Consider the following 14,795-nt stretch of genomic DNA (forward strand, 5'->3'; position numbering starts at 1 on the left):
TCAATCGTATTTATTGAGCGCTTACTATGTGCAGAGCACTGTACTAAGCGCTTGGGAAGTACAAATTGGCAACATATAGAGACAGCCCCTACCCAACAGTGGGCTCCATCTTTGATGTCCAGTAGGTTGAAAGTGTTGTACCATTAGAAGGTCTGACAGGCAGGCAAAGACTTTTATTATTAATAATAATAATGGTATTTGTTAAGCACTTACTATGTGCAAAGCACTTTTCTAAGCACTGGGGAGGTTATGAGGTGATTAGGTTGTCCCTCGGTGGGGCTCACAGTCTTAATCCCCATTTTACAGATGAGGTAACTGAGGCCCAGAGAAGTTAAGTGGCTTGCCCAAAGTCACACAGCTGACAGTTGGCGGAGCTGGGATTTGAACCCATGACCTCTGACTCCAAAGCCCGGGCTCTTTCCACTGAGCCACGCTGCTTCAATCACCCAAGCAAACACAGTAGAGAGAACCGAGAAGCAGCCTGGTCTATTGGATTAAGCATAGATCTGAGAGCTAGGACCTGGGTTCTAATCCCACTTTGCCACTTTCCTGCTGAGTGACCTTGGGCAACTCACTTCCCTGTGCCTCAGTTACCTCGGCCATCCCTGTCCCACGTGGGGCTCTAGGTTTAAGGAGGAAGGAGAACAGATATTTAATATCCATTTTATAGATGAGGAAACAGAGGCACAGAGAACTTAAGTAACTTGCCCAAGGTCACACGGGGGCAAGGAGCAGAGCCAGAATGAAAACCCAGGTCCCCAGGCTGTTCCTACTAGGCTACCTTTCTTCTGCCTGCTAATGACCCCTGCTAATGACAAGCGGCAAGGGCTCGTGAAAAAAGCCCAAGACGAGGAGTCAGAATTCCTGGGTTCTAATCCTGGCTCTTTCAGTTGCCTGATACATGTCCTAGGGCTCAACTTCTCTGTGACACAATTTCCTCATCTGTAAAATGAGGAGTCAATTCCTGTTCTCTCCTCACCTTAGAGTGTGAGTCCCATATAGGATAGAGACTTTGTCCAATCTGATTGCATTGTAACTGTAATGATAATAATGATAATGGCCAGCATGCATTCTGCACTCTTCCAAGATGAAACTTCTAATGGTTCCTTACTCTAACTTCTCCCACCCCTAGTTCCTTGCTCCATACCCTCTCTGCTCCCTGGAACTTCTTCCCATTTCAAATCCTCCAGAGAACAGATCAAAACCCTCCTGAAAACCCACCTCCTCTAGGATTCCCTGATTCATTTTCTTCTCCCAGGTCGTGTCCTACCAACTGTCACCTCAGAAATTATTCACTCACAGCCACCTTTAGAACTTCTGTATATATTGATTTTTGCACTTATTTACACTTCTATCCATCATTCCATATTCCTTTCCTTCTACTTGTAAACTATTTTGTGTCTGTCTCCTCCATGTGATTGCAAGTTCCTTGAAGGCAGGGATTGTCTTCACTGCTATTGTACTCTCCCAGGTGTTTAATGCTATGCTCTGCTCACAGTAGGCTCTTTTGTACAGTGCTCTGCATAGAGTCGCCTGATTGACCCATCTCTGTTTGCTTCTAAACTGTCTCCTCTCTGAGTCAGAGAGATAATTTCCTTATTGACCATTTTTCCCCTTTTCAGCTCTGCAGATAAACAGATTTCTTTTGATTTAATAACCTTGGCCACTTTAGAGGGAAACCAGACGTCATCTCCCTCGAACAGGAAAGGTCTCTGAACAACTTGGAGGACTGGGATTCCCAAGTCTGCTCTCCATTGAATTCCTTCTTCTGGGCGCCTAGGAAATTACTAGCCATAACCTCTTTTGGGGCATGGGGGTATAAATGACTGCCAGGCAACTTTCCCTCGTTTGTCTTGGTATTCTCTGTCTCTTTGAGTGGCTAGGTCTAGATAGAAGGATAATGGCCAGAGTGCTTGGGTGTTCTTTGGGGTTGCTAGTTCAAGTTACTCTGAGGAAGGTGAGGTCCCTTCAAAGTGATTTTCAGTTGGTGGGACAATCAATCTAAGTTGTGCTGTACTGTGCTGTGGGGCTCCTCCTCATCAATTCTAGGCCAGGGCCCATTTTAGGACTGCCCAGTCAATCACTCAGTGATGTTTACTGTGTGCAGAGCACTGTGCTAAGTGCATGGAGAGTATAAGACAACAGAGTTGGTAGACACATTCCCTGCCCACCATGAGTTTACAGTTTAGAAGGGGAGACAGCCAGGCCTAGCTAGGATGGAAGGCTCTGGTCCTCTCCCCCTTCATGCTGCCCATGGGCCATCCAAGAGGGAAGGTAGGGCTGACTGTAAATTCCCATTAAAAAAAGTGGTATTTGTAAAGTGCTTACCTTGTGCCAGGCACTGTACTAAGCACTGGGGTAAATGCAACCTAATCAGGTTGGACAAATTCCATGTTCCACGTGGGGCTCACAGTCTTAATCCCCATTTTAAAATAATGGTGGCATTTATTAAGTGCTTACGATGTGCAAGGCACTCTTTTAAACAGTGATGATGGCATTTATTATGCGCTTACTATGTGCAAAGCACTGCTCTAAGCGCTGGGGAGGTTACAAGGTGATCAGGTTGTCCCACTAGGGGCTCACAGTCATCATTCCCATTTTACAGATGAGGGAACTGAGGCACAGAGAAGTGAAGTGACTTGCCCAAAGTCACACAGCTGACAGTTGGTGGAATTGGGATTTGAACCCATGACCTCTGACTCCAAAGCCCCGGGTCTTTTCCACTGAGCCATGCTGCTTCTCTGTAGATGAGGAAACAGAGGCCAGAGAAATTAATGGACTTACTCGAGGTCACATAGCAGGCAAATGGCAGAGCCGGTATTAGAATCTAGATCCTTCTGACTCCTAAGTCCATGCTTTATCCACTAGGCCACACTGCTCATTTTCATTAACCTGGCTATTCCAAGAGCTCCACTTTCCATCTTAACCCAGGGCCAACCTCGTTTCTCACTTGGCCCAACTGGACAAAATGATCCAGAGAAATGAAACGCTTAGGCAGCTGGGTGACTTTGGGCGAGTCACTTAACTTAGAGAAGCAGCGTGGCTCAGTGGAAAGAGCCCGGTCTTTGGAGTCAGAGGTCATGGGTTCAAATCCCGGCTCTGCCAATTGCCAGCTGTGTGACTTTGGGCAAATCACTTAACTTAGAGAAGCAGCGTGGCTCAGTGGAAAGAGCCCGGGCTTTGGAGTCAGAGGTCCTGGGTTCAAATCCACGCTCTGCCAATTACCAGCTGTGTGACTCTGGGCAAGTCACTTCACTTCTCTGGGCCTCAGTTCCCTCACCTGTAAAATGGGGATGAAGACTGTGAGACAACCTGATCACCTTGTAACCTCCCCAGTGCTTAGAACAGTGCTTTGCACAGAGTAAGCGCTTAATAAATGCTATTATTATTATTATTATAGAACAGTGCTTTGCACATAGTAAGCGCTTAATAAATGCTATTATTATTATTATTAGTATGCGAGCTACTATGGTGTGGAGGTGCTTCTATCTTTCAGTGTAGTAAAGCCTGGATGCTCAGAGTTCATCTCGGTTCTTGAAAAATCCAGCTGCCTCCAGAAAGTGGAATAGGGTAAGAGGCAGGGGCACAAGAGGCAGCCTTTATGGCAGGGAGTGATATTAATTGATTTCTCAATCTTAAAAAAAGTTCCTCAAAAGTCCTGATGCTTTGATTATTATGACAGTTCGTGTTTTTAAAAAAAATCTAACTTCCATAAATATTTATACATTTTTATACGAACCACGTTTTAAACCCTACGCCCTGACAGAGTGAGGGCAGAGGTGAGCATATCCAACCATCACAGAATGTTATTACTTAAAATGACTCTGAGGCCAATCTGGGGTTGAGCTCGGCTGCCTGGACCATGTGATGTGAACAGTGAAGCGTGGGGAGTCCTGGCCTGGTGGTCTGGTTGGGTTTTCACTGCTGGGGACCTGAGTGAAGTCCTCCTTTCACAGCTGGTGGCTTGTGTGGTTGGGAGAGGGGAGGGAGGTGGGCGAGGAGGAGGGGAGGTAGCGGTGGGGAGAGAATGAATACTTCATACTCTTTCCATGTGGCTCGATCTGGCAGTCTTGGAGGTGAGTGGGTGGGTGGGAGTAATAGTTCAGGGCTGAGAGAAAGCACTACTGACCCACAAGGGAACCCTGTCACTCTAGGTAAGGGGGAATCAGGGGCCTACCTTACTTTTATTCATTCATTCATTCAATCATATTTATTGAGCGCTTACTGTGTGCAGAACACTGTAGTAAGCACTTGGGAAGTCCAAGTTGGCAACATCTAGAGACGGTCCCTACCCAACAGTGGGCTCACAGTCTAGAAGGGGGAGACAGAGAACAAAACCACCCTTCTCATCAGGGGTTCCAAATCAAAGTCCAAGGTAGCTGGCAAGACACCACTCCTTGGTCAATATTCCAGGCTTTTGGTTTTCAAAATGCAACTGCAGTCGAGCAAAGTTTTCCTGAAAATCTAAATCAACTGAATGCCATCGTTCCTGGCCTTCGGGGGGCAAGGGTAGGAACGCGGTTCTTGCTGGATTCTAGGTGCTGGTTTGAGAGCAGAGCTGCGGTGACTGCAGCGTGGGCCAGAAGGGGAAGTAGAAAAGGCTAATCAGAAAAAGCTATGGTTAGGAGTCCAAGAAAGGTGCAAAAAGTCTTTCTCCCATCAACCAATCAGTGGTATTTGCTGAGGGCTTCCTGGGTGTAGAGACTATGTTAAGCACTTGGGAGACTGCAATACCACAGTTCATTCATTCATTTAATTGTATTTATTGAGCGCTTACTGTGTGCAGAGCACTGTACTAAGTACTTGGGATGTACAATTCGGCAACAAATAGAGACAATCCCTACCCAACAACAGGCTCACAGTCTAGAATGAGTCCCACATTTTGAGAGGAGATAAGCTATACATACATTAGGGGTCAAAGAATTGTAAATTGCGATCATACAACCTACTGAAATTGTATCTCCTCTAGGAAGCCTTCCCAGGTTAAGCTCTCCTCTCCAACACCATTATCCGTCCCTTCTAGACTGTGAGCCCACTGTTGGGTAGGGACCGCCTCTATATGTTGCCAACTTGGACTTCCCAAGCGCTTAGTACAGTGCTCTGCACACAGTAAGCGCTCAATAAATATGACTGAATGAATGAATACTGCCTCATCCATGAACTTAGCCCCACCACTGAGCATTCCCTTCCACCTCCAAAGCATTTAGTATCTATCTTTTTTATGGTATTTGTTAAGCACTTACTATGGGCCAGACACTGTACTAAATGCTGGGCTAGAAACAGGGCTCACAGTCTTAATATTCTTGTCCTTGGTCGCTTCCCTTCCCTATAATTTAGTTTTAAAGAAGTCGGAATCTCCTGTTAAACTGTAAGCTGTATTGTACTCTCCCAAGCGTTAAGTATAGTGTGCTGCTCTGAGTGCTCAGTACATACCATTGATGGATTTATTGAAAGAGAAACAATCTCAGGTCCTGATAGGAAAACTTTGAGTCTGTAATCAATCCATGGAATTTATTGAGCCTTCACTTTGGGCAGAGCACTGTACTAAGCACTTGGGAGAGTCCAATATGAAAAAGTTGGTAGGCATGTTCCCAGCTCACATGGAGCTTAAATGCCAGTTCTTCAAGGAGTAATTTGAATGGATTCCAACCACTTCAGGGTGCCAGAGGGCTTATTTAGAGAACGAAAGCTTATATTGTTCTGGTCATCTTTCATAGTTAATTTCACATCTGGATTTGCAAGTGTCATGCTGTCCCTTGCAAACAGGGACTCTGAACTCAGCTGACCCCTCTTGGAATGTGAAAAGAGGCTTCTTTAATGGAGGAACAGCTTGGGGAGAGTGAACAAGGATGAAGGGGAAATGTAATCATGGGCCGTAGGAGAGAAGCAGCACGGTCTAGTAGATTAAGCACTCTCCTGGGAATCAATAGGGCCTGCCTTCTAATCCCAGTTCCCCCACTTGTCTGCTGTGTGACCTCGGGTGAGCCATTTCACTTCTCTGTGCCTCAGCTACTTCATCTGTAAAATAGGAATTCAGACTGTGAGCCCCGTGGACTATGTAAAATCTGATTAGCTTGTCATCTACCCCAGAATTTAGTACAATGCCTGGCAATTAGTAAGTGCTTAAGAAATACCAGAATTATTATTATTCTCGTTCTTATTATTTACCCTTTCTCTCTGAGTGTCTCGGAGCTCCTGTAGGAAGTCTCTCAAGGTGTCCCGGATTGCTTCTACATCAACCTCCGACAGTCCAGGTTCTCCTTGGGAAGGGGAGGTCCATCTGAATGGAGAGCGGGATGGGGTTCTTTCTGGGGATCCTGCTCGGGAGGCAGGAATCTTCTGTACGTCAGTCGCCGACGATCTCTGAGAGTCTGCGGGAAATGATCAGAAAGGGGCAGGTGAAAAACAGAGAAAGATAACAAACAAGGACAATGCAAAGTGAAAATGGTTTGTAAGGTCCTTGAGGGTAGGCATCAAAGCAGTGTGGCTCAGTGGAAAGAGTATGAGCTTGGGAGTTGGAGGTCATGGGTTCTAATCCTGTCTCCACCATTGTCTGCTGTGTGACTTGGGGCAAGTCACCTTCTCTGTGCCTCAGTTCCCTCATCTGTAAAATGGGAATTAAGACTGTGAGCCCCACGTGAGACAACCTAATCATCTTTTATCCCCCCAGCGCACAGACCAGTGCTTTGCACATAGTAAGTGCTTAACAAATACTATCATTATTATTCATTCAATCATATTTATTGAGCGCTTACTGTGTGCAGAGCACTGTACTAAGCGCTTGGGAAGTACAAGTTGGCAACATATAGAGACAGTCCCTACCCAACAGTGGGCTCACAGTCTAGAAGTCATTATTATTAGTCATTATTATTATTATCTATACCTATTTTTTTGTATTATACTCTCCCTAGTGCTTAGTTCAGTGCTCTGCCCAAATAAGCACACCATAAATATCACTGATTGATTGATTCCCAGCATCCTGGTTCTTTTCTCCCCATCTTGCAGTCGGTGACTAGCTAGCTACTGTTAGTGTTTCAACAGGAGGGGGGACGGATGGCTGCCTGGTCAAATCTCTACCCCAGTGTTTAGAACAGTGTTTTGCACATAGTAAGCACTTAATAAATGCTGTTATTATTATTATTATTATTACCACTATGGACCTCAGGTGACCTTCCTTAATTAGTGGTTCTGTTGGTAGACCTTGGGCACCATGGGGAAGCCTTGGTCTTCTGCTATCCAGAGAATCTGGAACGGTCTTCACCCATCTTCTACACACAAATCATGACTCATTTATTACAACCAGGTCGTGGGTAGCCTCCTCTCCTCCTTGCACCCTCTCATTCATTCAGTCGTATTTATTGAGCACTCACTGTGTGCAGAGCACTGTACTAAGAGCTTACTCTCAGTAGGAGAGGCTCAGGGATGGGCTGCAGCTAACCTTTGACAGGGGAGCGTCCTCTCTCCGGTGACGGGCTGCGTCCCCTCATCCCCAGGGTCCGGCGCAGAACAGAGTACAGCCTGCCCAGTTTGGCCTCCACCTCTCTCTTGGCAACATCCCTCTCGTCGAGTTCCAGCTCCAGAGCGTGAATCCGGCCCCTCGCAGAGTTCAGGTGCACCTGAGCGTCTTCGGCCGCGCCGCTCACCTGCTGCAGTTTCATCTCTAGGTTACGTAGCTCATCCTTGAGCTTTTTCTCATTTCCGTGGCTCCTGCTCAGGCTCTCAACGAGCTCCTTCTCTCGGCCTCTGATTTTCAATTCCATGTCCGTCAGTTTACGCTGCAGGCTGAGAACCTAGAAGGAACGTTTATTTATGGTATTTGTTAAGCTCTTACTATTCACCAGGCACCACACTAAGTGCTGAGATAAATACATGATTGTCACATTGGGCACAGTCCCTGTCCCACGTGGGGCTCGTGGTTTTAATCAATCAATCAATCGTATTTATTGAGCACTTACTGTGTGCAGAGCACTGTACTAAGCGCTTGGGAAGGACAAGTTGGCAACATATAGAGACAGTCCCTACCCAACAGTGGGCTCACAGTCTAGAAGGGGGAGACAGACAACAAAACCAAACATACTAACAAAATAAAATAAATAGAATAGATATGTACAAGTAAAATAGAGTAATAAATATGTACAAACATATATACATATATACAGGTGCTGTGGGGAAGAGAAGGAGGTAAGATGGGGGGATGGAGAGGCACAGAGGCAACTGAGGCACAGAGAAGTGAAGTGACTTGCCCAAGGTCACACAGCAGCCAAGTGGCAGGGCAGGGATTAGAACTCACATCCTTCTGACTCCCAGGCCTGAGCGATATCCATTAGGCCATCCTGTTTTTGTGAAGAATCAGAATCAGTCAAAAGTACAGCCTCTGTGGGTGCACCCGTGCAGGGGAGTTTGTACATATTTATTACTCTATTTATTTTATTTGTACATATTTATTCTATTTATTTTATTTTAATATGTTTTGTTTTGTTCTCTGTCTCCCCGTCCTAGACTGTGAGCCCGCTGTTGGGTTGGGGCCGTCTCTATATGTTGCCAACTTGTACTTCCCAAGCGCTTAGTACAGTGCTCTGCACACAGTAAGCGCTCAATAAATACGATTGATGATGATGATGCTGGTCATCCTGCTCTTACTGATCACTGCTGTTGCATTTTAGGATATCTGAAGTGGTTTGACCACGCCTTTTCCCTCCTGGGCCAATACACGCAGTTTATGCCAGTGGCATGAGAAGGTTGTTTAAATGAAACACCTACTCTGTGCCATCCAACCAGTCACTTCACTTCTCTGTGCCTCAGTTACCTCATCTGTAAAACGAGGATTAAGATTGTGAGCCCTACATGGGACAGGGACTGTGTATCTACCCCACACTTAGTACAGGGCCTGGCACATAATAAGCACTTAATAAATACCATAAACAAACAAACAAATCAAGATTTGTCAGCGGAACAGATGGGGACTCCAACCCTCAGCTCCTACAAACCCTCTGCTCCTGGGCTGAGGTTCAGAGAGCAGATGTCCTGAGGTGTCGCTGTCAAAGCTCCCTTAGTTCAGACTGATCCGGGGTCTGTTTCTCCACTAAGCTATTTCGGCACAGCATTGACTTGAGCTAAAAAGAGCTCTATTGGAGGCCCAGTTTGGCTCACTGGATGCCCAGTTTTCCCAGTGTGGATGGAAAGGGACACTCTGAATCCCGTGACTGTTTCATCATACGCTTCGTGACTTGCATGCTGTGATTGCTCTTCACTGCTTTATGTACCACCTTAGGCCAAAATTACCTTTTAGGGTTATTCATGGAGGAATTGGTAAATTTACAAATTGGCCAAGTTTGAATTAAGCCCTTACTGAACAGGGAATGCTTACAACAGAGTGTCATTTTATCCACAGGCCAGAAAGCTGTAGAGACCAATAAGTGGGTATGAATGGTTCCCCCTACTTCCCCTTCCTCATTGCATAGAGAAGCAACATGGCTCAGTGGAAAGAGCATGAGTTTTGGAGTCAGAGGTCATAGGTTCAAATCCTGGCTCCGCCAATTGTCAGCTGTGTGACTTTGGGCAAGTCACTTAACTTCTCTGTGCCTCAGTTACCTCATCTGGAAAATGGGGATGAAGACTGTGAGCCCCCCGTGGGACAATCTGATCACCTTGTAACCTCCCCAGCGCTTAGAACAGTGCTTTGCACATAGTAAGTGCTTAATAAATATTATTATTATTATTATTATTATTATTTTTATCATTATTGCGGGAAGCTGATCCAGCTCATGAGGGAAAGCAGCACTATTCCCTTTCCCTCACCGTCTCACTCTCTCCCCCCCGCGCTCACTCACTCTTTTTCTCCTTCCCTTCAGCTCTTTCCCTCTCTCTTGCTCTTCCCCCCTCATTATTATCTCCTTCCCTTCAGCTCTTTCCCTTTCTCCTTCTTCCCTCTCTCTTCTTTTCCTCTCTTCTTTTCCTCTAACTCCTCCTTTCCCCCCCTCCTTCCTTCTCCCTTATGTCTTCCTTCTTCCCCCCCCCCTTTCTTCTTCCCCCCTCCTTCCTTCTTCCCCCTTCTTCCTTCTTTCCTCCTTTCTCTATCCTTCCTTTTCCTCCTTTCTCTCCTTCCCCCTTCTTTCTACTTTCCCCTTTCCCTCTATCTCTCCTTCCTTATTTCCCCTCTTTTCCTTCTTTCCTTCCTTCTTTCCCCTGATCTTTTCTTCCTTCTTTCCCCGATCTTTTCTTCCTTCTTTCCCCTTTCCCTCTCTCTCTCTCCTTCTCCCCTATCTCTTTCTTTCTCCCTCCCTCCTTTTTAATTTCCTTTCCCTACTCTCCCTTAACTCCTTTTCCTCTTTCTTTCTTTCCCTCCTTCCCTCCCTCTGAATGCATGAGCTTTTTATTACTTGACTATGGAGGACTTGGATCAAAATTTCCTTCAGCAAAATTCACCACTGGCCTAAAAAAGCAGTATTATCAGACACCAGGAGTCCCCAGCCTCCAGCCTTCTCCTCTACCTCAGTGCTAGCCCAGGGTATCAGTGAGCCCTCTGTGAGAAAGGTCAGAGCTCACTTAGGGGACATCACCAGGGCTTTGATCTGGTATTTATTTGTTTTATTATTTCATGTTAGCTTTGAAAGAAGTGAGGAAAAGAAGCTGCGGGGTGCGTGTATGTGAATAGTTAACTCGGTTTGGACAAAGAGGTAATAAGGGCATGAGTAAATGTTTAAAAACTGGCCCATCACCTCAATAGTTCTGCTTCACGGCCTCTTCCCTGCCTCTTTCCACCTTGTCTCCCCACCTTGCCACTGGAGGCCCGAGTCGTCTGAGGTGATGTCCACTTTTTCTTTAGCACTGGGGAGAGGGGACCTCCTTGATGCTTTTAAGAAGGGCTTGGACAACTATGCAAGGAGGAAGAAAGGGAAAAGAATCCTTTCGTTGGTACTCTGCACATAATAGACTCTAGACTGTAAGCTTTTTCTCTATACTGTAAGCTTGTTGTGGGCAGGAAATGTGTCTATCAGCTCTGTTGTACTGTCCTCTTCCAAGTGCAGTGTGACTCAGTGGAAAGAGCACGGGCTTTGGAGTCAGAGGGCATGGGCTCATATCCCGGCTCTGCCAACTGTCAGCTGTGTGACTTTGGGCAAGTCACTTAACTTCTCTGTGCCTCAGTTACCTCATCTGTAAAATGGGGATTAAGACTGTGAGTCCCCTTTGGGACAACCTGATCACCTTGTAACCTCCCCAGTGCTTAGAACAGTGCTTTGCACATAGTAAGCACTTAATAAATGCCACCATTATTATTATTATTATTAAGTGCTTAATACAGTGCTTGGCAAAGAGTAAGCACTCAATAAAAAGCATTGACTGAGAATGGGTGCTCAGTAAACATGACTGATGGATACACAGCAAGATCCATCCTAGTGGGGGGTTGAGAATAATAGTAGCAACAACCATAATAATGATACTTGCGTGTGTGTTATGATAATGATGGCATTTGTTAAGCACTTACAATGTGCGAAGCACTGTTCTAAGCATTGGGGGGGTTACAAGGTGATCAGGTTGTCCCGCGTGGGGCTCACAATCTTCATCCCCATTTTCCAGATGAGGTAACTGAGGCTCAGAGAAGTTAAGCGACTAACCCAGCGCCACACAGCAGACGTGGTGGAGCTGGGATTAGAACCCATGACCTCTGACTCCCAAGCCCGGGCTCTTTCCACTGAGCCACACTGCTTCCCGTGTGTCAAGCACGGGGGAAGCTACAATTCAACTGAATCAGATCTAGTCGTTGCCTCACTTGAGGCTCATAGTAAGAGGGAGGGAAAACAGATGTTCAATCCCCATTTTACAGATGAGAAAATTGAGACAGAGAGAAGTCAGTTTGCCTAAGGTCATAGAGCAGGCAAGTGGCAGAGCAGGGATTAGAACCCAAGTCCTCTGACTTTCAATCCTGTGCTGGTTCCACTGGGCCGTTCTGTTTCAAAAATGACAAGGGAAATGATGGGATCCCCCATCTGCCACACTCTTGTCGGTCTTTCCTTTTCAGGCCCATTCATCTTCCCCTTCCTCCTCATTCCCCCTAAGGCTTCTGAGCGGTTGACTTCTGGAGGCAGCTCCTCGGATGGCTACTATCCCACTGTCCACAAGTAAGCTCCGGTTTCTGAGGGAAGGGTGTCGTGCCTGGCTGTGTGGCGTTACCTCCTTCCGAGCAGATTCTCGGCCGGTCTCCGTTTCCATGATCTTCTTGTGCAGCTCGAGGGACTCCATTCGGTTCTGCTGCTCCCGCTGTTCGTCTTGGGCGACCCGGGCCTGCAGTTCGCTCAGCTCCTGGCATTTCTTCTGGTTCTCCCCCCCTAGGGTCTTCACCTGCGGGTTTGAGGACACTCATGTATTGAGCTTGCCTTTGGAGGAGCCAGGACACGCTGCTCCGTGCGCCTGGTCAAATCTGGTTCTGATTAGCTGAGTTGGCTAAATTAACGCTTTTCCATAGCCGTTACGTGCTAATCCCTCAATTGTTGCCGTGCTATTTTAAAAAGTTGTGACAGTCGTTGTTATGACCGTGGATATAAATTCACCCTATTGCTGCTCGTTGGCTTCTCCTCGTCTGCTTCTCATCATTGACTTGTTCCTCCCCCAGAGTGCTCGCCCTGTCTTCCGTGGCAAGCCTCCCCTCGTGTCCCACTAGTTGGGCAGGACACACTGATCCTTGCTTCAGACTGACTTAAACAAAAGCTCCAAAATACACTAAGGGCAGAAGACGGGGGCTGGGGGCGGGGGGGGGGGGGGGAAGAAACCTAGCAATGCAGGCAGATTGCTATTTTCTTTTTTTAAAAAAAAGCATCCATTTTTCTAGAGGTTTAACTCTCTTTTTCTAATGGTACTTAAGTGCTTTCTATGTGCTAGACACTGTACTAAGCGCTGGGGTAGATATCAGCTAATCAGGTGGGACCCAACCTGGGAGGTTGGGGCTCCCAGTCTTAATCCCCACAGTGTCCAGCGCTTAGTACAGTACCTGGCACATAGTAAGTGCTTAACAAATACCATGATTATTATTATTATTACAAATGAGGTAACTGAGGCACAGAGAACTGAAGTGACTTGCCCAAGCCAGCATGTCCTCAGAATTGACAGCCCTGGTGGTACAGCCAAGACAAACTGGCTAGTTCCTGTATATATGTATATATGTTTGTACGTATTTATTACTCAATTTTATTTGTACATATTTATTCTATTTATTTTATTTTGTTAATATGTTTTGTTTTGTTGTCTGTCTCCCCCTTCTAGACTGTGAGCCCGCTGTTGGGTAGGGACCATCTCTATATGTTGCCAACTTGTACTTCCCAAGAGCTCAGTACAGTGCTCTGCACACAGTAAGCGCTCAATAAATATGATTGAATGAATGAATGAATAGTTCCAGTTCAAAGTGTGGAATAATAATAATAATAATTGTGGTATTTGCTAAGCACTTACTGTGTGCCAGGCACTGTACTAAGTGTTGGGGTGGTTACAAGCAATTCAGTTCGGACACAGTCCCTGTCCCATGTGGGGCTCAAAGTCTTAATCTCCATTTTACAGATGGGTTAACTGAGGCCCAGAGAAGTGAAGATCACTTCTGCCCAAGATCAAACAGCAGACACATGGAGGAGCCGACACTAGAACCCATTGTATTTGTTGAGCACTTACTGTGTGCAGAGCACTGTACTAAGCGTTTGGGAAGTACAAGTTGGCAACATATAGAGATGGTCCCTACCCAACAATGGGCTCACAGTCTAGAAGGGGGAGACAGACAACAAAACAAAACATGTAGACAGGTGTGTTGCCTAGTGGATAGAGCCTGGAAGCAGGTCTGCCGCTTCTCTTGCAGTATGACCTTGGACAAGTCACTTAACTACTCTGTCTTAGTTCCCTCATCAATCAATCAATCATATTTATTGAGTGCTTAGTATGTGTGGAACGCTATATTAAACACTTGGGAACGTACAATACACCAGAATAAGCACATTCCCTGCCCCGCAAAAAGGGGGATTAAGACTGCAAGCCCCATGTGGGACATGTGTCCAACTTGATTAGCTTGTATCTATCCCAGTGCTTAGAGAAGTAGCATGGCTTAGTGGAAAGACCCCGGGCTTTGGAGTCAGAGGTCATGGGTTCAAATGCCGGCTCCTCCACTTGTCAGCTCTGTGACTTTGGGTGAGTCACTTAACTTCTCTGGACCTCAGTGACCTCATCTGTAAAATGGGGATTAAGACTGTGAGCCCACCGTGGGACAACCTGATCACCTTGTAACTTCCCCAGTGCTTAGAACGGTGCTTGGTACGTAGTAAGCGCTTAATAAATGCCACCATTTTTATTATTGTGCCTGGCACAGAGTAACCAAAGGATTAAGGAGCAGCATTCATTCTTTCAGTCACATATATTGAGAGCTTACTGTGTACAAAGCACTGTACTAAGCACTTGGGAGTGTATAGTATAACAACAGACACATTCTTGCTCACAGTATAGAGACCGGGGATCTTTTGTGTGTCAGGCGAACGTGATAACCACTACACTACGGAAGTAGCAGAACAGGAGATCTTCTTTCAGATCACCTCTTTGTGCAAAGAATTCCTCCAGGAGGACCTGTTATTGATGTAGGTGTTTCCCACTTCAGGCCATAGCCATCGGCAGAGGAAACTTTCGGCCAGGATTAGCAACCAGCTTCTCTGATTCCCAGGCCCTTGCTCTTCCCACTAGGAAACGCTGCTTCTCATCCCTTGGTGTGGGCAGGGAATGTATCTACCAACTCTGTTGTATTCTACTCTCCCAAAGAATTAATATATTGC

At 46.2% G+C, this 14,795-nt stretch overlaps 1 protein-coding gene across 1 annotated transcript in view; it reads right to left on the reverse strand.

Annotated features, from left to right (window-relative positions):
- Positions 1-14,795, reverse strand: part of CROCC2 (ciliary rootlet coiled-coil, rootletin family member 2) — a 150,296-nt gene that overhangs the window by 38,191 nt on the left and 97,310 nt on the right. Inside the window, 3 exon segments of the mRNA XM_038749439.1 lie at positions 6,169-6,371; positions 7,439-7,790; positions 12,172-12,339. Of these exon segments, the coding sequence (XP_038605367.1) occupies positions 6,169-6,371; positions 7,439-7,790; positions 12,172-12,339 (723 nt within the window).

The sequence above is a fragment of the Tachyglossus aculeatus genome, chromosome 7 (assembly GCF_015852505.1).
Source record: "Tachyglossus aculeatus isolate mTacAcu1 chromosome 7, mTacAcu1.pri, whole genome shotgun sequence".
NCBI classification, from domain to species: Eukaryota; Metazoa; Chordata; class Mammalia; order Monotremata; family Tachyglossidae; genus Tachyglossus; species Tachyglossus aculeatus.